The 21,249-nt window shown below is 38.6% G+C and overlaps 1 protein-coding gene across 1 annotated transcript in view; it reads right to left on the bottom strand.

Annotated features, from left to right (window-relative positions):
• Nucleotides 1-9,749: 9,749 nt before the first annotated feature.
• The window catches only part of FAM160B1 (family with sequence similarity 160, member B1), a 103,992-nt gene continuing 92,492 nt past the window's right edge, over nucleotides 9,750-21,249 (bottom strand). The window contains exons 11-17 of the mRNA XM_009881640.1: nucleotides 20,054-20,223; nucleotides 19,021-19,164; nucleotides 17,214-17,304; nucleotides 15,368-15,511; nucleotides 11,143-11,283; nucleotides 9,949-10,052; nucleotides 9,750-9,855 (exon numbers count right to left, since the gene is read on the bottom strand). Coding sequence (XP_009879942.1) covers nucleotides 9,750-9,855; nucleotides 9,949-10,052; nucleotides 11,143-11,283; nucleotides 15,368-15,511; nucleotides 17,214-17,304; nucleotides 19,021-19,164; nucleotides 20,054-20,223 — 900 coding nt within the window. The remainder of the gene's footprint in view (nucleotides 9,856-9,948; nucleotides 10,053-11,142; nucleotides 11,284-15,367; nucleotides 15,512-17,213; nucleotides 17,305-19,020; nucleotides 19,165-20,053; nucleotides 20,224-21,249) is intronic.

Here is a 21,249-nt window from a genome sequence, read left to right as displayed (position 1 = left end):
CCACTCATTAAATACTGCATGCGGGATTGGTGCCTCCTTGGCTGTTTATAAAATTTCATGGAGCCTCAGGAATAAATGGTACTGAATTAATATGCAGCTATAAATAGGTTAATCAGGTGGAATCTTCAGCTGCTGAAATACTTGACTTACACAATTATACTGACCTTGGCTCATGAGGGTGCAAGTTTTCTTCATCGAATTTCAGTTTCAACCTGGAGAAGATCTTTATCTGGCATCTGGGTCAGCTTGAAGCTGGTCAGCTCTTGAAGTCCATGCTTTTCCACTGAAGTGACAAACCATGGGGCCAATGTTGGAGCAATTTCTTAGGGGCTTCTGATAATTTTTCACATAGTTGCTGAGCAGAAAAAAGTTTCTGTAGAAAACTGAGTCAAGACTAAGAAGTCAAGCCCCTTCCACTACACAGTTTAATATCTGAAGAGCTGAAAAGATGAATTGCACCTATATAGCTTGTACTTTAAAAAGTTAAATGAAGTCTATATATGTAACTCCTCTGTGACAGTTTCCTCTATTAATAGACTAAGTCATCCAGCTGTCATATGGAGAAAAAAAAAGTATTTGTCACTCAAAACCACAAACCCAACAAAATTGCTCAGATTACTCAGCATCACCTCAGTGTGTGGGTAGTAAGCAAACTGCTTAACAATAACTAAACAATTAGCGGGACAAGACAGTGATCAGGGGTAAAAAGTAGTATGTTCCTTGAAATGGCACCAACTGCTGCATATGCTGGCTGCAGTTACTGGCATCGCATTATTTACAGTTCCCACACCATTGCTTCTTTCTGAAATAAACTGAAAAAAACAAATAATACAGGATAAGTATATAATACCATAATCCCAAACTATCCATCATAACGTACTTCCACTTTCTACCCCAGAGGTAAAAGGTAGAAACTCATGTTGCAGCTTTCCCCTCTTAGAAAAAAAAACACAGCCAGAACGCTCCTTGTCAGCATCTCACTTGAGAGAGATAAACTGGAGAGAGTGGTCTGGAAGCTGTGGTACTGTCCCGCTGGTTGAACAGACCATGTTTAATCGTATCAAGGCATTTATTTTTTCATTATTCTGTTCGGTTGATATTTAGAAACAAAAAGGCAACCCTATTTTAGAAATTTGGCAATTAGATTCATATTAGTAGATCAAATTGACATTTGGAATTAATTATAAAAGGGGAAAAAAGGGTTTGTGCTCACTCTTGATCTTTTAGAACGTAAAACTAAGGTCTGATAAATCTAGTTTCCTGCATATTTGCCATCTTGGAAACATCAAGATTTATTGTGATTTGTTGGTTGATATTAAAGCAACGCCTTATTTAATGATCCAAGCTGAGACCATGGCTCCAGAGAAGCAGACAGTTAATATATATAGCATGAAACTGCTCACACAATTTTGATGCATGATTTACCCAGTATTACTATCACTTTTCCTACATTTCAATAAAAAGTCAGGGAAAAGCAGAATTCTACACTGTTAATGTAAGGTCTTATTTACCAACAGCAAAGCTGTGTTCCTGCGTATGGCTGTGAGAGGGTAATACTTCATTTATCACTGGCTTAAATGTGTATCTTACGTGTTCCTGACAAGTTTTTGCCTGTGTAAGTAAGGGCAAAAGATTTGGGTGACTGAATTTTGATCTCAAATTCTTCAGGCTTCAGTTCTTTAGGAATTTGTGTTTGATTATTTGAACAAAGAAGCACCATCAAAACAATAAAATTTTGAGCAATCAGAAATATGAACTATATGAAGTATATATTTCCTATATCTATGAAATATGATTCTCCTGTCCTTGGCTTATGCTTTACTTCTGTGGTAAGCTGTAAGATCCCCTCTGAGGGTCACAAACTATTGCACTTCTCTTGGTCCAGGACACCGGTTGTCCCACATCTGCCCAAGCAGACGCGGGTCCTCTGTCCCTGCGCTGAGCTGGTATCAAATGGGGCTCTTGGCAAGCTCAGAGCTGTTGCCAGGTCCCTACTCGTGCAGACATGCTCTTTGAATCGAAAAGGTGTCTCCTTAAATGCCTGTCTTCTAAACTTGACCAAGCTATGCAGTTTTCTTCAGGCATCATAGGAAACTCATGAACCCAATTTTTTCTTCTCTGATAATTTTCATTCCTGTTTTCCTTCTGGAAAATGCAAAACGTTATCAGAAATGCCAAAATGAGTTTGCAAAGCAGGGAGTGACGCCTTTGCATCATTTCTACTGATGGCAAAATTCCCATTGATTTCAACGCGTTCGGGTTTTCCTTCTTGATCCACCCCACCACGTTTGCTACGTAGACGGGATTTCCCTTGCAGATGCTGCAGCCGGACCTGGGTGGACAGAAGCAGCTCCGCTTCTGTCTGTATTGTCCTTACCACTCCCTGCCTGCTGAGCCGCACAAACTGCTGACTGCAGAATCCCCAAGGTGAAGGACAAGATGAAAAACATTTTCTGGGATTTGAAAGGATGGAATTAAAAAGACAGGAGAACGTGAGTCTTAAAAAGGCAGGCTGAAGAATACACAGATTTCTTTTTACAGGAAGCTGAGAGGAGAATTGTCTGGAAACATTGATGGACATCCTGCTAACAGTAAAAATAGGAGTCTCCGAAAAACTTAGGAAATAAAAATTCATGACCCAAATTAAGAAATACAAACTTGACAGGTGCTTCCTGTGGCTGCGGAGATGAGGGAAGTAGAAGTGGGTTTCTCAAGTGACAGATAATGACGATTCAGAGCACAGGTAATTTGTTTCTTCTCTCCAAGGCAGCTCAGCGTGGGGGGATCCTGGCCCCGCTAATCAAGCTGTACCGCCCGCTGCCTGTAATGGGTGCCGCTTCTGCAAAGAGGTTATTATGGGAGTCGCATTTTGGAAGGCTGAAAATTGCTTTTCGCAGATTGCAGCAGCTTTCCTGATTTACAGGAGACACTCAAGTGGATCAGTCCTTCTCACTACTTTCTGGCAGAACAAGTTATTCAGGAGCCGTTAATTAGCTGGGAGTCTGAGGATGTAAATGCCTGTTTACTTCATCTCCTCACCGAGGCAGGCTGGTTCCCTCTTCTAACATGCTATGTTTTGCCCAGTCTGGTTTGAAAAGTGCGAGGCTGCAGGCTCCTTCCACTTCTCCTGGTCTACCAGCATTCACCATCAGGAAGTTTTAATTGACAATGAATATCAGTTTTCCTCAATGACATGACTTCATTCTTAATTGCATTCTGATAAATTAGGCTCCGTAATTCTTTCGGTCTTGGTGCTTAAGGCTTTCAAATCTTTTTATTGGGAAGTAATGTTCCTCTAACCCTAAGCCATAATTTAACTGGGCTAAACTTAGTTACCTCTGTTACCCTCCTCTCTTAAATCAGTTTAATATCTTCTGCTGTTTTCTGCAGAACTTCCTGTAGTCTTGGTATGTGTTATTACTCGGCACAACGACTTAACGTTTTCAGCTGCTTCATCTCTCCCAACTGGAAATGGGATGCTATACATCTTGAAATATATAATGCAAAAGTCTCATTTCTGCTGTCCCCAGTGCAAATTTCTAAAGCGGGTTTATACTTACTGCCCAGGGCTCTCTGTGGAGGACACCCGCCCTCTTTTCAACAGTTGTTATTTCAGAGAACTGTTCGCTTTAGAATATAACGAGGTTCACCTTTTTTTGAAAATGAAGGCAATTAAGAAAAATAGGCTTTTCGTGTTCCTGCAGCCTAGCACTGTAATGGGGTCCTTTCTTTCACTTGCTTCCATATTTTTCAGTACATAAAATGTTTTACCAGAGGGAAGGGACACCATACAAACCCCTACTGAATTACGATGCTGTAGAGCAGAAAGGCAAAGCCCGCAAGATGTACCTACTTCATCAAAGTTACAAGACTTTGACAAAGTTTTTAGTTCCACAGTGCTATTGTGGCAGATTTTATACCACCAGCAGCATTTATTGTAATAAGCAGCAGAAATTTAATGAAACATAGCTCAGAATATATCTACAACCCTTCCGAGGGCAATTTAAGTAGCCTGGTGAGATACCGTGTTCCCAGATGCATCTTTTTATCCTCACAGATCGGACTCCAAAGGCAATGCCGGCAACTGGTCCGAACTTGTAAAAATTGACTTTTCACGCTTTCTTTTTTGGCATTCCCAAGAAGCTTATGACACCTGAAAACTTTAATCCACCATATGCTTCACTTGATTCCTAAATTGCTCTTCAGTTCTCTTTCTCATCCTTCAAAGGGAACCTCGGCTGATAAAGGATGCGCCAGGAACATACGGGTTTAGGCCGGAAGGGCTCATACAAATTGTGACAGATTCACTTCTCTGAGCATTAATCCACTTTAATCCAATTGGATCACATACCAAACTAGCGAAATCCTTGAGGCTTTGACAGCACCAGTCCTGTTAATATTTAAAGGTTAACAAATTCAGTAGATCCCGAGCTACTTGTATCTACATTGAGAACTTTGACTGTGAATCTGTAAAATGAGTTAATGAAGTAGAGGCCACACACTGGTAAAACTGTTTTGGTTTGTTTTTTTTTTTCCAGTAGGACGTAGAGCCCCGAAATCTTGCATCAGAATGCAAGTGCCATATGATTATCATGCTTCAATAATCCAGTCATTTCAAGGATATCCAAGTAAGAGAAAAATACAAGAAGATATAAAATGTGCAATTTTGATACAATTTCCTCACTGCTTGAGGAAGCAAAGTGTCCCTAAATCTCTAAATGCCTCATGCAGGCATGGCAAATAAATGATCTGGGATGGGAGATGACAATCTCTGAGGCCCAAAAGGATGAGGGAAAGATGCCGAGAGCTATAAAAAAAGCTGTCAAATGTATCATCTTGCTGTAGCGCTCTTCTTGTTAAAGATGCAAGAGCACTTGCAGCTGTTAAATACTGAGGAGGAGAAACAACTTAACATCCAAGTGTAGCCCTCAGAGGGGATCCTACAGAGCGATAAGATTTTTAAAAGGCTGATGAAAACTTGAAGGACATGAAAACTAGATGAGATACTAAGAAAAAGTACCCAACAAATACACTTTTTAAAATAGATAAAAACATATATAAACCCATATGTATAAAAGCCTTCCTCAGAGGCCCTGCAGTTAGAAACGATGCTTGCTCATGTACGTGACATTTGTACCCAATTCAATAAACTAATGTTGTGACTGACGCACTCTGCGGTGAAATGCAATAGAAAAGCAAGACCTTGACCAGCTGCAGTCTTGAAAGATATTAGGGCTGTCGGGAAGAGCAGACGTTAATCTGTGTGCAGGATGACTCCAACCTGGCCATTTCCCTTAGCTTCCGATTTCCACGGGCAAGACCGCTGATTAAGTCCAAGCCCTGCACGGTACAGTACAGTACAGTACAGGAAACAGGTTTGTCCCAGAAGATGCTGCAGGGACAGACTTAAATGAAAGGACTTCAGGATCAAAGGCATGATGCAAAATGTTGCAACATTTTCTATCTCAAGGTCATCCATAAAAAACCTGCTATGGATTCTGTAATAATAGAAGCAGTCGCTTCGTTGAAATTAATTTATTTTGAGAATATCCCTTTTAATCCTCCATGCATTTTTTTAGCACAAAAAGTTGGATTTTATCACAACCTCCTTCATAAAACTTAGTATTGTACGTCTCGTAAGGTGGCCGTTTCAACAATTCCTCATTGGAAATCCCACACCTGTGAAACCTTGGCAACACTGTCAGTAAGTGACCTACACAAAGTTTAATAGAAAAATTTTACTCAATATCCTCTGTTTAATGTAAACAAGGCAGGAGGCAAAACAAGGAGTATATATTTTATATAGTTACACTATTTTACAGGGCACAGAAAGCACTGAGGATCACGGTTTGAAAACCCTGTATGATACGCAATATCAGATATGGATTTTCCATGTAGCCCCAGGTCTACTACATAGGCCTTCGATTTTACCTAGCACTTCAGTTTGGCCTTTCTTTTAGCAAGACAAATAGCACTAATAAAATGTCATCGGTGAAATTACACAGCAGGTTATGGTAGAAATTACCATGCATTTCCAAAGCCATTCCATGATTACTTGTGCCCTGTAAAATCAAGTGCGACAATCTTTACACTAATCGTAGTGTAAGCAAGCTCGGGATTCTGGTCCTTATATATATATATATAGGTATATATATACATAGGTGATGTACAACCAGACTCAAGCTGTGTATCAACTCACAGCTTTTATATTGCACAGACAAATACAGAGTAAGAACATTACACAGACAGGATCTGAATACCAGGAATATTACAGCCATATGAGAAACTAAGGGCGAACTTCTTCTACCAGAGCTAGCACGTGGCTTATTACAAAATTTTCTATATTGGAGTCTAAATCAAATACACACTATAAATGGAAAAAAAGTAAAAATGTGTCTATTTACAGACATGTGCATCAGGATTAAAATGTAGTTTGGAAAATGTGGTTTTTTGAAATACAAAATTATTCTAGCATTAGCTCTCAAGGATTTTAATCTAATACTAGTGGCCATATTTTCTAAGGTGATAAGAACTTGCGCTTCCCACCGGCATCTGGATGATCTGCATATGCTGTGAGCATCACGCCATATCTTTTCTCAGGTGTCCACCTCTGGGTAATAAATAGCCACATACAAAAACACACACACAGAGAAACAAAATGGGCACCTCAATGACATGCATAGATTGGAAAGGTGAAAACACGGACCTGAACTAACTTCTAACCTTTTTTTTTTTTTAACAAAAAAGTGCATGAAAAATATCACCACAAAAAAATAATTAAATGAGTTCCATCTCTTTAGGAAGATTAATTCATTTTTACAAAAATAAAGGTCATTGTCACCATGTATGGTAATTAAGGGTTTGTAGGCAGCACTCAAAAAAGCAGTTTAGGCTAAAGCAACTTTAAGGATTGCTTCACTTCTATCAAGATGGAGCCACGTCTTATAAATTTATCAGCTAAATAACATTTGGCTTGCAAGAACGTCACCAATGTTACTGGAGACTGAACAATTATGTTCTGAATTTAAGAGTGCTTACAGTTATATCTAGCTATTTTTCTCATGGACAAGCATGAAGGAATTATATTTGCAGCTCGGTAGACTGCTTTGCATTAAAATGCTACAGAGGCTGCAGCAGTCCTTCCAGAAGCTGTCTCATACAATTCCTCACCGTGTAATGAGCTCAGGTATCGGTGAAAACAACAACAAAAGAGGTGATGTTAATGTTTTCATTTGAGATCAGGCATCTCTTGAATGGCTTTATAAATTGTTGTATTAATTGGAATGCTCTTGCAAGTTTTGTTTAACATTTCTCTCTCTTTCATTTATAGTAGTATTATCACTTCCAGTTTCCACTGAAATTGGGACATTAGAAGTATTCTGGTACATACACTTTAAAAAAAATAAATAATGAAAATAGAAAATCTGAAGAAAGAGTAATTAAGCTTAAGCAAAAACAACAAAGACCCAAATTCAGTAAAGCATCAGCATTTGTGCTCAACAGCTTAACTTTGTTCATGTAAGAGACTGTGATTTAGGAATAAAATCCTTGAAATCAAGCTTTTGTTTAACTGCTTTGCTGAATTGGGACCTTATTAATAACAAATGTATGTATTAAACATCATTTTGCATAGACATCTACATATTCTAAACTATGCGCTAGGTATGTTACATTAACGAAGCTTCTAATATGAACTGACTGCAATACCTATCCCCAAAAATTATTTGCTACTTTCAAGGTATGATTTTAAAGAACAAAAATGAAAAAAGTCTCACTTTTTTACACTTTATCTTACTATGCTACTTTGACCTGAAAACACTTTGGGGCTAAATTCAGAAAAAAACCCAAGGAGATGAGGAAGTAAACCATGCTTTTGTTTGCCAGATAAATGCAATGCTTTGTACGAAAGCCTCCCAGTATAGGGAGCCACTGAATACAGGTGTTATCTGCCAAAATGTTTCCCCAGTCCCAGAATGGCTCTCTCCAGCTGAACCTGTACTGGAAGCTTTTACAGGAGGACCCTCTTCACTGTTGTGACAAGAATAAATTTAGCCCATTAACTGTGACACTGTTCTAATTAACCTCCTAACTTAAAAGGCCTCTCAACATCCAGGTTCCATAAATATTAACAAAGACCTCAAAGGCATGGATTCAGGGCAGAATCTGATTCTAGGTACAGTCAGGTAAATCCAGAAAAATTCTAGTGACTGAGTAAATTAGTCCGTATTTTGTATGAGCAATCACATCTGAAACGGGCATTACCTGTGCAAACAGGACAGTAGGAAAGACGAAGATAGAAACACAATGTAAGCACAAGGAGCTAAACTCTACCTTGCCTGCCTGTGCGATTACGTTCCTGGGAGGGGAGAGAGGTACTACACACCTGTGGGGAGAGCAGGGCAGGTCTCTTGTCCAAGTCACTCGGTGCGACTTGAAGGTTAAAGCGCAGCCACCCGAGCCTGCCAGCGCCTGTGTGGCAGTGAGCAGCAAGGACTGTCTGAAGCGCAGGCTGCCGGCAGGCTAGGGAAATAGAAGCAAAGCACGCTGAAGTCCGAAGGGCCCTCCGCTTGCAGTGCAAGTGCCTGCCCTGGCTGATAGCTTACAAATTGAAAAAGATTCCCTGGGAGACACTTCTGCATCCCAGCACTGTGAAAAGCAGGGGCAAATTTTGGTCCTATATATGGTATCAACGCTTTAACTGAATTGGCATCAGTCAATCTGTCGCTGGGCACTACTGCGATGGTTAGGTAAGCAATAAAAACATTTCTAAAAATGACAGAATGTTTACACTTCCAATCTTCAAGGCACAAAAGATTCTTAAGCCAATTCAGGCTAAATATCAATTTAAAAGAAATTAAAAATACTGTTTCAGCAACAACTACTAATGACCTATAATTAACTTCCCTGTAAAGGTGACAAGAGTCAAGCAACTAGAGCTCACAAGCAAAAACCTAAAGCAAATCTAGTTACACATATGACCTGAAGATCAATCACTTGGAATGACAGAGACAAACATGCTAGAAACATGCTTCAGATGTAACTTTGTTACAGATGTGATGCTGAATGAGGATTAATTCAATTAGTACTGATTTTATACTGATATATCTCCTGGAGTAATCCATTGGGGAATCAAACTCAAGAGTTGTCTTTAAGATTCACCAAAACAAAAATGATCCCTCATTAATATATCCCACTGTATATGGATTGGTGGATTTTTTGAACCTCTTCATGTCTTTTTGAACCTCTTCTGTCTATTTAGTAATACACATTGCGACTATAGTTGTGATTTCCTTTCATATATCCAACTGAAAAGAAAAAGAATTAAGACATATTAATGTTATAAAATTAATTTGCTTTTTAAAAGTAATATGGTCACAAAAAGCAAATTGGCGCATGTGAGCCCCAGAACATACAAAAGACCCAACTCTCTAAACACTGTCATTCTAACAGAACAACCAAGGTCTGATGTCTGTGGTTCTCCATGCAGCTTTTGCAGCTCTTCACACAGTGGCTAGAAATGCTATGTATTGGCTTCTCCCAAAATGCCTTCAATCATATTTTAGGTCCATGTGAATCCCTCTCTCTTGCAACGTCAACATCTGGTGAAAGTAACTCCTCTTCCAGTTCTGCCAAATGTCAACTGACACTTTGCCAGGAAGCACCACCTCTTCTTCTCTGGGTGTTGTCAATAGTCCTTTCGACTGGAAGAGGCTAGGTGGTTTTACGGCCTGGCTACTCATCAAGGCTGCTTATGGTGTAGATGAGGCATGATACTTCACAAACGCAATTGCTGCCAGCTCTTTGCAGAATTCTTCCAGCACAATCACGCCCTCTAGTAACGTCATGTGGTCAATGCTGAGGAAGAGAAAAAAAAACAGCAGAGAATCAGGACTGGCACAAACAAAAACCAGCCGTGGGTGTTGGTGAATATGCAATGTGTTTACTCACATGGGCCCTTCCGGCTCCAAGCCCAGCAGGCGTTTTCTGACCAGCAGAAGTTTGGGAGTGAAATCTGGGATGCGCTGGATTCTAACCATGAGGTCCCCAACGACCTGTAAAGCACAATGCCATCAACACACAAAGTTAACACCTTTGCAGAGTGCCTGGCAGCAAGGTTAAATGACAGCCTTCAGTCCCCAGGATGCAGACCCACTTCAGCACCCTCACAGGCTCACAAAACAACATGCAGAGTAGCTGCTCTGCCCCGAAAAAGGGTGAGTGAGTGTAGAAAATAAAGAGATACAAAAGGAAAGCAACTCTTCAGTCTGTTGCTGCAAATGTTATTACTTATTTCAATTATGCCAATGATTAATTTGACTTAGTAAATGTTGATGTAGGCAATTGACCAGTAAATTCCTGGGTTTAGGGAAAGCACAAGGGGAGAGAGTGAAGATTATATTTTGAAATGTGGAGGGCTGCTGTGAAAAAGGGAGCTAAGCCCTCCGTTAGTATTGGGCAAGCATCATTAATAGGCTCCTGACCAGCTTAATAACAGCTGGTGCGTGGGGTAGGCGAGGGATCTCTGACTGAGAAGACTGCAGAGTGACAGGCACCCAGCCAGCACTTCTAGGATGCAGGTCTGGCAGGAAGAGATGGAATCAGAGAGGGAAAGGAAGGAGACTTCCGATAAACCCAGGACTTCATTGTCAAGAACAGCCTTCATCAGAAAAAAAAAAAAAGAGGATGAGCAGAGCTATCCATCCGGGCGCAGGGTATTCAGCAGCGTCCTTTGCTTCTGTGTGAATCAAAGCCATCTCTTTCCCATCAAGATGCAAAACTGTTCTTGGCCTGTTCTTACAGCACTACCTGACGCTGCCTGCAAGGGACAACAATGTGACCTAGTCCAGTTTAAAGCAATGTGGTTGCCAGAGGGGATATTTTGCATCTACACAATGAAACTGAGCAAACAAATGATTTTCAAGACATGCCGAATGAAAATAAATGCCGGGAAATACATTTTCCAATGTTTTTGGTAGAAAAGGCATAATTCTGATTTTCAAATCAAGAGTGTAAATATCTATTTTTGGTGAGAAATCATTTGCCAACGTAAACTAGCCAGCAACTACTACCACTAACTACAAAGTTACTAAACATATCAGTGCTGTATAGCCATATGTAAATATTAATGGTGTGTTTACTCACCCTGACAATAACAGAGAAGAGAGACCTGCAGCCAGAAGCTAGGTTTACATAAGGATCCAAAAGGTATTCATGTATATGAGGATGGGGAAACAAGGACAGCTTGGACAACACCGACGTAACTTGTAAATTTACATCATAGGGCTGCAAAAAAAGGAAAACACGGTACTCTAGTTATTTTCATGCTGGCTTCCTTTCATCCAGCCAGTGTTTATTTAACTCCTAGAACCTTACATACAGGGTTATGAATATATAAAGATAAAAAGTTAGATAAGAAGACAGGCACAAAACCTCTCATTTCCACGGCAGGAATGATGCGAATGTGACAGTTAGGTATTAGATGTTATTATCTATATAACAGTTACAACCACTTGAAGCTTTTGCACACTTGTTTATTTTAGGATAAGTCCTCTTCCTGTAAAACATTTCTTCAGCTCAGTAGCTAAACAAACAGCAGAGAATCAGCCTAGATTAAACATCTGCTTGCTTCTCCTGGATAACTGCAAAGTATACAAGCTCAGGAAAGTGAGAGACACAAATCTTAATTTACAGCTAATATGGTAATTCTCTTCTTCTACTTTCTTTTTTCTTGGAAAGAACCATTGCAGAAGGCCAGTCATTTTGTGGCAGCATGCGACAGGAGATGAGACAGTCCCAGGCTGGGACAGCAGCATGAAATTCTGCGCTTCTTCTCTACCTCCTTTCCCCAAATCAACCAAATGGGAGAGGCAACACTGTCAGATGCTGGAAGACGCTAATCAGTCATAAGAAAAAAAAAAATAGTGCCTAACTTTCTAGGAAAATAATAGTGCCTAGCTTGAAAGATTTTACCATTCCAGTGAGAAACTCATTTCAAAAGCAAGTGTTTTCACCATAGCTTCTTTATGTTCCAAGTACTTTTTTTTCCATCACAGTGAAAACAAGCCGACATTTAATTCAGCCCAAAATTTGCAAACTAGTGGAATTTCCATCCATCTATTCAGTGGTGGAACAGACTACATTGATAAGAGACGGACAGACCTTCCCTTGGTACACACCTATGCCAGTCTAAAGATGTTACCAACACGCAGATGGTTTAACTTAACCGTGTTGATTTCACCTGAAGTGGATTACAGGGCCCTCACTCAATCCCTTCGAGTGCATAGCTGCAGTAACATCCTCAGTGGCATAATCACGTCTAGAAGAGGATGATTTCATGGGCTCAAATTACCATCTTTGCGCTCTCAAGTTAGCATCCCACTGAAGTATCAGAGAACAGATTCTTCCCTTTTCCAGATTGTAAGATTTGGAAGAATTCAGCTTCAGATTAAGACAGATATATTTAGATGTGTCTACATGTCTAAGCTCGCATTAGCCTACTCAACAGAGATCTGACACTTAATACACTTGCCCACACGCAAACATCTCGTGCCATCTCAGATGCTCAAGAGTATCTGGACAGTTCCACAGAGTGTGGATCTTACAAGATCTGTGTTGTAACCGCAGCTTGTGAGAATATCCTGGGCATCACAAAAACAGAAACAAATACCTCAGTTCAGGCAACTGAGCCAACCTTTCAGCCAACACAGTCAAGGAAGCTGAGATGGTGATTCACTTTGCACTAGAAGAGACACCCACTTGCTTTTCAGTCAAACAGCTCCAGAGACTACCAGCGCTGCTCTGACAAAATTTCTGCTGACTAGATGTGGACACCTAACTAACGTTTAGGTACCTTACTCCTGAATTCATTACCACACGCTATTGCTTTGCAAAGGGAGTTGTCTTATAGATCTTTTGAAGTGAAAGCACATATTTCTCCCAGTCAATGGCAGTTATTTCTGTACTTGATATTCCAGCAATAGATTCATCCTAATCTTCTAAGAAATGAAGCTTTCAGAGCCTGGACCAGAGATGTTATAGGTAAAAGAGATCACTACATTTGGAGTTACTGTGGAAAAGTCACTCTGCAAATTCCTTCCATAAAGCCATTCCACTGCCTACCTAGCTGAACTGTAGGACAAGGTCTTTAGAGCTGAGTGAGTGTTCACAAGAAGAGAAGGAAACAAAGTAGTAAGATGTGCTGCATTGTTCAGACAGATTGCTGTTGCGATTTGAACTAATTGAGAGCATTAAGAAAAGCTGCTTCTTCACACAGAACTTTTATTTCTGTCCATATGTCAGCAGACTCAGTACAAGCCTTGTATCAGATAACATCCTAGAAAATTTCTCTGTAACTAAATTCTTACAAAATTCTGAGGAAATTTTTAGGAAACAGGCAGTTTCCTAATTCCATAGAAATGTGTAATGTTAACAGGAGGCAGGATGTACTGTCTAGCAGATGAGGTACGGATTTGAACAGCCTTCAAACAAGTGACTTCACTTGCGTGCCTCAGCTATCTTCTGTCAGAAACTAGGCCAATGATACCTACCACCTCTTCAAAGTTTTCTGTTATCTACTAACAAAAACTGATAAAAACCCGAGAACTACCTATAGTATTGTGACAAAGCAAAAAAGACATTGAATACAATCTGCACGTAGTACTGTGTCCCTACTAAAGGCTCTTCCACATTTTTCACTTTGTCTGGACATTAGAACCCATTATGTCAAATTTTTCACTGGCAGGACCCAGGTTTTGTTGGTATTTTGTAGGGTCTTTTTGCTTTTCTATGCGATTTATGTGTTTCACTGTGAATAACCCCTAGGAATTCCAGGTTGGTTTTTTTTTTTTTTTTAGGACAGGGTTTTGTTATAATATAATAAGTATTTACTCCTTCTGCCTGATTCAGGCAGTTCATTTTAACTCTTCTGGAGTCAAGAGCCATTTCTGACATCACAGATAGTAACGCTTTGCTTGACTAACCCTATGTGTGTCACGCTGACAGGCAGTTTTTCCAAAAGGGCACTGTGCTTCCATGCCAGCTGCTACTTTTATTGTAGTTGTATGTATCTGACATTCAGGTGTTTCTTGGGGGATGTAACTTGGGTTCTTCACTTTTTGTAATTTACGTGTCATTGCTCAGACAAGGTTTTCATAGTCATGAGGCTTGTCTTTCTTCTAAGAGCTGATGATGCCCAGTCTTCTTCATGACTCCAATCTATAACCATTTCAGCTCATGAAGTGTGCAGAACATGTTTACTGGAAGCAAAACCCTGAGAATACACAATATAGCAATGGAAGTATTTGACTTTCTTTTTTGATTTCTGAATTATAAAAGTTGGTACTTTCAAACACCCTTCTCTCCTGAACACTCACAGAGATGACCTAGAGGCTACTACTGACTTCTTGACGTGTTTCCAGTGCATTTGTATGTTCAATGGCTGTTGTTCTGCTTATGACCAGAAAATCTGGCACTACTTCAGCTAATTGTTTATTCTGTAGATAGCTCCACATGCAAAACAGAAAAGAATTGTATAAACTTCTGAAACTGGTACTACTGCATCTGTAGCAACTCCAGCTGGTATAACAGGGAGGGTAATCTAGAACTTCCAGGGCTTGTTTTCACTGGCAAGAAAGGTTTTCTCTTCCTGATATAAAGCAGCAACGTTGACTTGACTAGCTGAAGTCCAGAGTTTAGAGAAAGCAAAGAAATGTTAAGTTTTTACACAGAGCAACCTCCTTTTCACCTCCCTGAGCCTTCACTTGGCTTCTCCCCAGAAAGACTAGGTCATGCAGGCTGGCTAAGTACAGAAAAAAAAAAGACCTCAGGAAAATTCACTTTCTTTAAATTCCACTGCACTAATCTGGGTCTGACATATCACACTTCCTTTTCAGAACAAGGAGCCAGTCAGATGATATCTCATTTATTTGCCCGTGGCAGCTATATTTGTATTATTTGAAGCTAATGAAACAGGAAAAAAAAACAACTTTACATTGCAGATGGAAAAGGATACCCTCTAGAAACTTTCCATGCACTGATAACAGTTTTTTCTAACTGTGAAAAAATGGGGAAAATGTTAGCAGTGATACACTAAGTCTCTTCATCTTAGGCAGTGATGTAAACTGCTTCCTTAACAAGACTTCAGATTGAAGTTCACTGAAATGTGGCAGAAAGGAGCTGTACAGTTTTTATTGAAAAATGTGCATGCTTTCTAAGTGTAAATATTGGAAAATGAAAACAGAACCAGTGACGCTAGTACTGAAGGATTCCTAAGATAAAAGATGAGGGTAAGATTCTTAAGGATATTCTTATCAGAATTTCTTATTCCATTTCTTATCAGAAATGGAATTTGTAACCTGCTTTTCCTTACCTGATCAAGAATCCTGCCCATTCTTTCAAACAGGACTTTCAAGAAGTGTCCTTCAAAAAATGATGCTTCTAAATTGCACTTTTCCAAAGATCTGGGAGATCCAGGCCACTCCCACCGTAAGCAGATGACACAATAATCCCGGAACTAGAAAAAAGTAGTGAGGAAAACAGACTTAAACGTCCATGGAAGCCATTTAATTTCCTTTTAATAGTCCACACACCTTAAAACCATAATCTGTAGCTAAATGATAAATCTAAGCTCAAAAAGAACAGTCATTCTAAAGTAGACACAATCAGTTTCTATGCAGGCACCTCATTTTCTTCTTGACATTTATGCTTTTAGGGTAGTTGCAGAAACAATGAGTGGAGAACAGAGCTCCCAAAAAGCAGCTGGGGCCAACACACAAAGCAAAGTCAACAATACACATCCTGATCAGGGTTCTTCTAAAGCAGGAATTGCATTCATATACAGTCTTGTTGCCAGTACGTTACCACACTTTCACTGTATTATGTGTAGTTTATCTTGCTATGCGATCTTTATTCCTCCCTAATTCCCAGGACAGGAAAGGCATGTGTATATGCAGGAGATACAAATGAAAAGTACTTCAGGGCTTCCTCTTCCCTCTCTTTGTTTCCTATGACCCATAACAGTCTTTCTCAACCTCTGCCTCTGCCTCATGTCTCTCTTTCATACCTTGAAAGGAGCACAGGTTATAGCAGTGAAAATAAGGAACACAGGAATAAACAGTAGCAAAAGAAAGACAAAACAGACTCAGAGATTCTTCACTGCATGTAGCTTACCTACTTGTGCAGGCTTCCAATAATAGAAATATGGAAGCAGAACAGCTATTTGGATGCAATAATGGCAATAGGCAGGGCTATTCTTAGGGGGGAAATATTTTAAGAGTAGCCATATCATTGTCAGGATGTGACAGAAACCAATTCTGTTCTCTAATAACTCCCAGAATACTCTTTTTCCCAAGGCATGAAAGAAATACAAAGATGATATGTGTTTTCTACCATCCAAGAATAGAACACAGGGGAATTTTACATCAACCTTTGTTTCCTTATTCTCTATTTTCTATTCCTTTTCTTTTCAGGAGAGACTACAGATAAAACAATATAATAAATACAGAAATCCAAGCTTTCTGTCTTAACCTGCTAATATCATCATTCAGAGGTTATGGAATTTTTGAAGTAGCTACTAAATATAGCACACTCAGTTACTCCACTCCTTTGCATAAATTTTTCTATTCTAGAAGATTCACAGGGCTTCGATAAGAAAGCTGCAAAAGAACAGTGATTGTCCTCTGACCAAGGAAACTTTAGATTGTGTTCATAAAAACAAAACCTGCATTTATTTCAAAACAGTAAATCATAAAGCTTTCCCTATCTACCAAAACTTCCAACTTCAAACGTGAATGCTTTAGGCTGCGCATTCGCTGTGATGAGCCTTTATTTTTAAAGACCCAGATTGCATAACTCCTATGCAGCATTTTAATTTCCCTTTAGTCCTTTCAAACAGCTTGGCAGGCAATTCTCCAAGAGAATGCAGATAAATGCAAAAGCAAATTAAGAATCTATCTGCAGTTCAGATTTTCTCTCAGTGTATTTGTTATATGAATATTAATGCATTTAATGTCATCCATTATTCCCACTAGAGCAATACAAGGTGGATTCACCGTCAAAAGATCTCCAAAGGTAAGGTTTCATTAGAAAATAAAAATTGAATTTTCCTATCTTCCATTACCAAAAGATGCATTTAGGAGGACTATTTATAGAACCATTGGCATATTCTCATATGCATTTCAAATTTTCAAGGACTAAGGAAGATTTCACTGACTTACTTGTCTGTGGGCATCTCTGAGGTAAGTATCATAGCCTGTACCCTCCACGTGGTATGATGACTTGGCTTCATCAGGTACAAGACAGAGAAAACTAAAGAGAAAAAAAGTACATTAATGAATATCTATAATCCACAGAGCACTAGATCAATACTTGCTCATCGTCTGTAACGGTGTACACTATACTGAATTGTTTGGCCAATTAATCCACAGATTCTACCAGAACTTTATGCAAAGAACAGAGAATACAAAATCTATTTAAGCACATCTATTCTAACTACTGTTTGTAATAACAAGATGTATACTTCGGAACTTTTGTATCTAGCCCTAGAGGTAAAAACCTCAGTGGAAGCATTTTCTGAGAATTAGCAGACAGAATGGAGATGAAAAGGAATATTCACAACCAGGTTATGTATTTGCTAAAAGTCAGACTCCATCTTACTAGAGCATATGGAAAATTTACTGGGGAATAAATGAGCCAAAAAAGAAAGAGAATTGCAGTTAAAATTCTTCTTAACCTACTGCATAGGCAGTTTTATTTACCATAGTTTGTTGCAGTAAAAAATGAACATCTAAGAACATACAGGAATTTTTGCATATAAATGGCCCAGTTACAAATATAATTGCCTTTGCCAGGTATGTAGTGCAAATACCGTATGTCCTTATTTCTTTACCAATATCTGACCTAAAAAGCATCGGGAAATCCTGAATCTTATTAGAGAGGGACTGTCTTTAAAAAATAAAGATAAACCCCTAAAATTTCTAGACAGCAAAATAAAACTCAGTCTTGGGACCCGGTTTCCAAATTTCAGCTTACTCCACGCTCCAAGAACTGCTGGAGGCTCCTGTAAGATTTACACGGAGAAATACGTAGTAGCTGACTTTTCATATGGAGTTCATCTTATCTGAAAAAATACAAATTTGCAAAACACTGCAAATCCTCAAAAAATTTCTATATGCTGACAGAGATTACACGAGGTGAATTTAGGATCTTTCCATCTTTGCTCCAAACCATGTCCACCATAAACTATATATAGCAGTACTGGGGGAAAGGGGGCAAGAAGCTACTATGCCATTCTATGCTGACTGTCCTCAAGCTGTTTGCTTCTTTGGCTAACACCTTTGATTATCTCTGGGTAAGCAGATAGGTCAGCAGTGAAATACCAGTGCTGCTTTGCTACCATGTATTAACAGAGCAAACAGCATTTGTCCTAATATTAGTTGCTAAGAGAATTACCATCACTAAGTTGCTTAGAGCAGAGCCTGTCCTCTTTGTGATATCCAATTTGCAGTACATCTAACATGCACAAAGGTATGTCACAGGTGACAGAGATGTCCCCTGATTTTCAGGGAACAGAAGGTTATGTCTAGCATGGCAATTATTTCCTTTTATATACGTGTTTAAGGAACTTTTATAAGTTTGTGGGGTTTTTTCCCCTAAAACGTTTATGGCGAGACTTCCCAGACTTCTCCAGGAAGGTCAAGTCCTGGAGTTTAAGTATAGCAAATATTTTTGAAAAAAGAAAGTTTTATAATCAATGAGGCTTTCATCATGAATTCTGAGTATTCACCTAGACTATTAGCTGTGAAGTTCTTGTATTTTTCTCATATATGTTGAATTATTTTTACTTATTGTAAGCTCTAATCTTTCAGGAGTAGCTTTCTGATAAAATGCCACATAATTTCCTTCTGTGGAGTCATTTTACCAGCTGGCACAGAATAACATCCATAACAGAGTACATTTCATTTGCACAGTGTGTGCAGACACCCACACATTCAGAGATTTCTTTAAGTGTTTGTTTCAGCTTACCTATTTACAATTTTATGAACTTCAGTCTTCCCATCATTTTTTGGATGTTCTGGACTGACAGGGGGAGAAGCACTGAGCCACTCTTGAGTTGACAATGTGTTATCTGGAGACAGATCTGTAAATAACGGATCTTCCTCTAGGTCTCTGTGAGATTATATTAGACAAAAACATAATGATTCACAGAATGTTATGAAAGGCATAATCTCTGGGTCAAAAGGCCTGCTTTCTATTTTTCTTCTGTAAACAACGAGGATGTTTTCCAGACCACTAGCGTACACACATCCTTTTACCTAATTAATATCCAGATATCCCAACCTTCACAAACACTCAACAAAGTTTGAAGAAAAATCGTAACTTCTTGATCTGAACAACAGAATAGATATTTTTGACTCGTACAAAATCACTGCATTAAATCACTTAAACTCTTTAGCCACATTTTTTACATGAGAGTGAGTTATACAGCAGGACATCATTAGATGTCATTTAGATGACTCAGAAATATCTAAATTAAGATAAAAATTAAGATTAAAATAGCTGGTGTGACTAGTCCTTACCCCTCCATAAGTAAAAAAAGGAGTTACAAAAGTTATGTAGAGTATTTAAAAGGATTTTATGTAAAGTGTCCTAGAACAGTTCTTCCATCAAAAAATAATTCAAGATCATAAATAAATATAAGCAAGACACCTAAGTTATCGACTTCAAGAATAATCTCACTGAAAACAATACAAATATGCATAGACTTAAGCTAGGCAGATGCATAAGTAAATCGATATGTGAAGACCTTTGAGTGCCTATTGTTCTGGAAAGAGGCGTTTGATAATTTTAGCTTTTATGTTACTGTTCTAAAAATTTCCCTAAGTTGCTGATGTAATAATTTCTGCATTACTTTATGGATATGGATTAATACATAGAGCTCTCAAAGTGCTATCTATGATCACTTTTCTTTCAATTACTGAGAAAAATCCCTGTTTTGTTTTAAACATATGGATCCAAGTTAGCTGTTGTGAAAACTTCCCTTAAAAAAGAAACTTACACTGCTCCTGCAATCTGTCCATTCTCTACCACATCTTTATCTTCTTGACAGAGAGGCTTGTATTCCATATAGTTTCTTTCTTCTAAATTTCTCAGAACCAAATTATAAAGAATGTGTTCATTGGGTTTTTGCAAAAGGTGCTCAAACATTCGTAAAGTCATTATGCTGATCTGCAACATAAAAAGTAAAAACTCATTAAACTGACGCGTGACTACCTTACGCTTTTTGCAGTATATCTGGTTTGTACATCCTAGAACACTGAAATCACTTATTTACATTATGGAAGGAAGCAAAAATCATAAGAAAAATTAGGAAATTGTAATGCTGAATGTAGAACAAACATGGATGAAGAGTTCACACACATTTGAAAAATCAATATGTGGATGTATTTTTTTCCTGTAAAACAAAACCTGTTCTATAATCTGCCAAAATAACAATGCAAAGAACATCCAGAGAACTTAGAAATTAGCTTTCCATACTACAATCAGATCCATGCTGGAAGATGGTTATCATTGTGCAAGTGAGGCATAGAACAGGACTTAAAGACAGTAATAAATACCCAGAATAAAACAAAGTAATACTGGGATATTGTGACTAGAACTATAGGCTAAGATTTTTACATGGAGATTACGTAGGCTTTTAAAAGGAAACTGACTTTAAGCAATACAGAGTTTTTAAAGACAACTTTAGAGTGCTTAGCTTTGCAAAGATCAACTAATTTATACAGATAACTCATTCTGACAGGGCGAGCAGGTAAGTGTACTGAAAAAAATGGGTATGTGAAGGCATAGATCTGTATTTCACGCAAGCTTGGGTTTTCTTTGAAAAAGTAAAGGGTGGAGGTTGTTTCATGGAAAAAATAAAACAAGCAGCTCCTGAGGAGGGATTTTACTAAATTATTTTAACAATGTTTACTGCGTGTAAAGTGGGTAAAGTTATTGTATAATCTTTTAATTGGCATTGTGTATATCCTCTGACCACACTTTATATAAAAATTAAGTTTTTAACAATACCTTATATGACAACATGACAGGATTGACATGACAAGGAAAATAACAGCAATGTAACATATAACAAAGCACGAATTAAAATGCAATTACAGAAACTGATTTTGCCCAATCTTACAGATGAGCAAGCCTAACTAGATATGCATAGGAGGTAGGCAAATTTAGCAAAGAATCTTTATGAATGGGAAC

The sequence above is a fragment of the Charadrius vociferus genome, unplaced genomic scaffold (genome assembly GCF_000708025.1).
Source record: "Charadrius vociferus isolate BGI_N301 unplaced genomic scaffold, ASM70802v2 scaffold282, whole genome shotgun sequence".
Taxonomy (NCBI): Eukaryota; Metazoa; Chordata; class Aves; order Charadriiformes; family Charadriidae; genus Charadrius; species Charadrius vociferus.
This window is presented reverse-complemented; position numbering and strand designations above follow the sequence as displayed.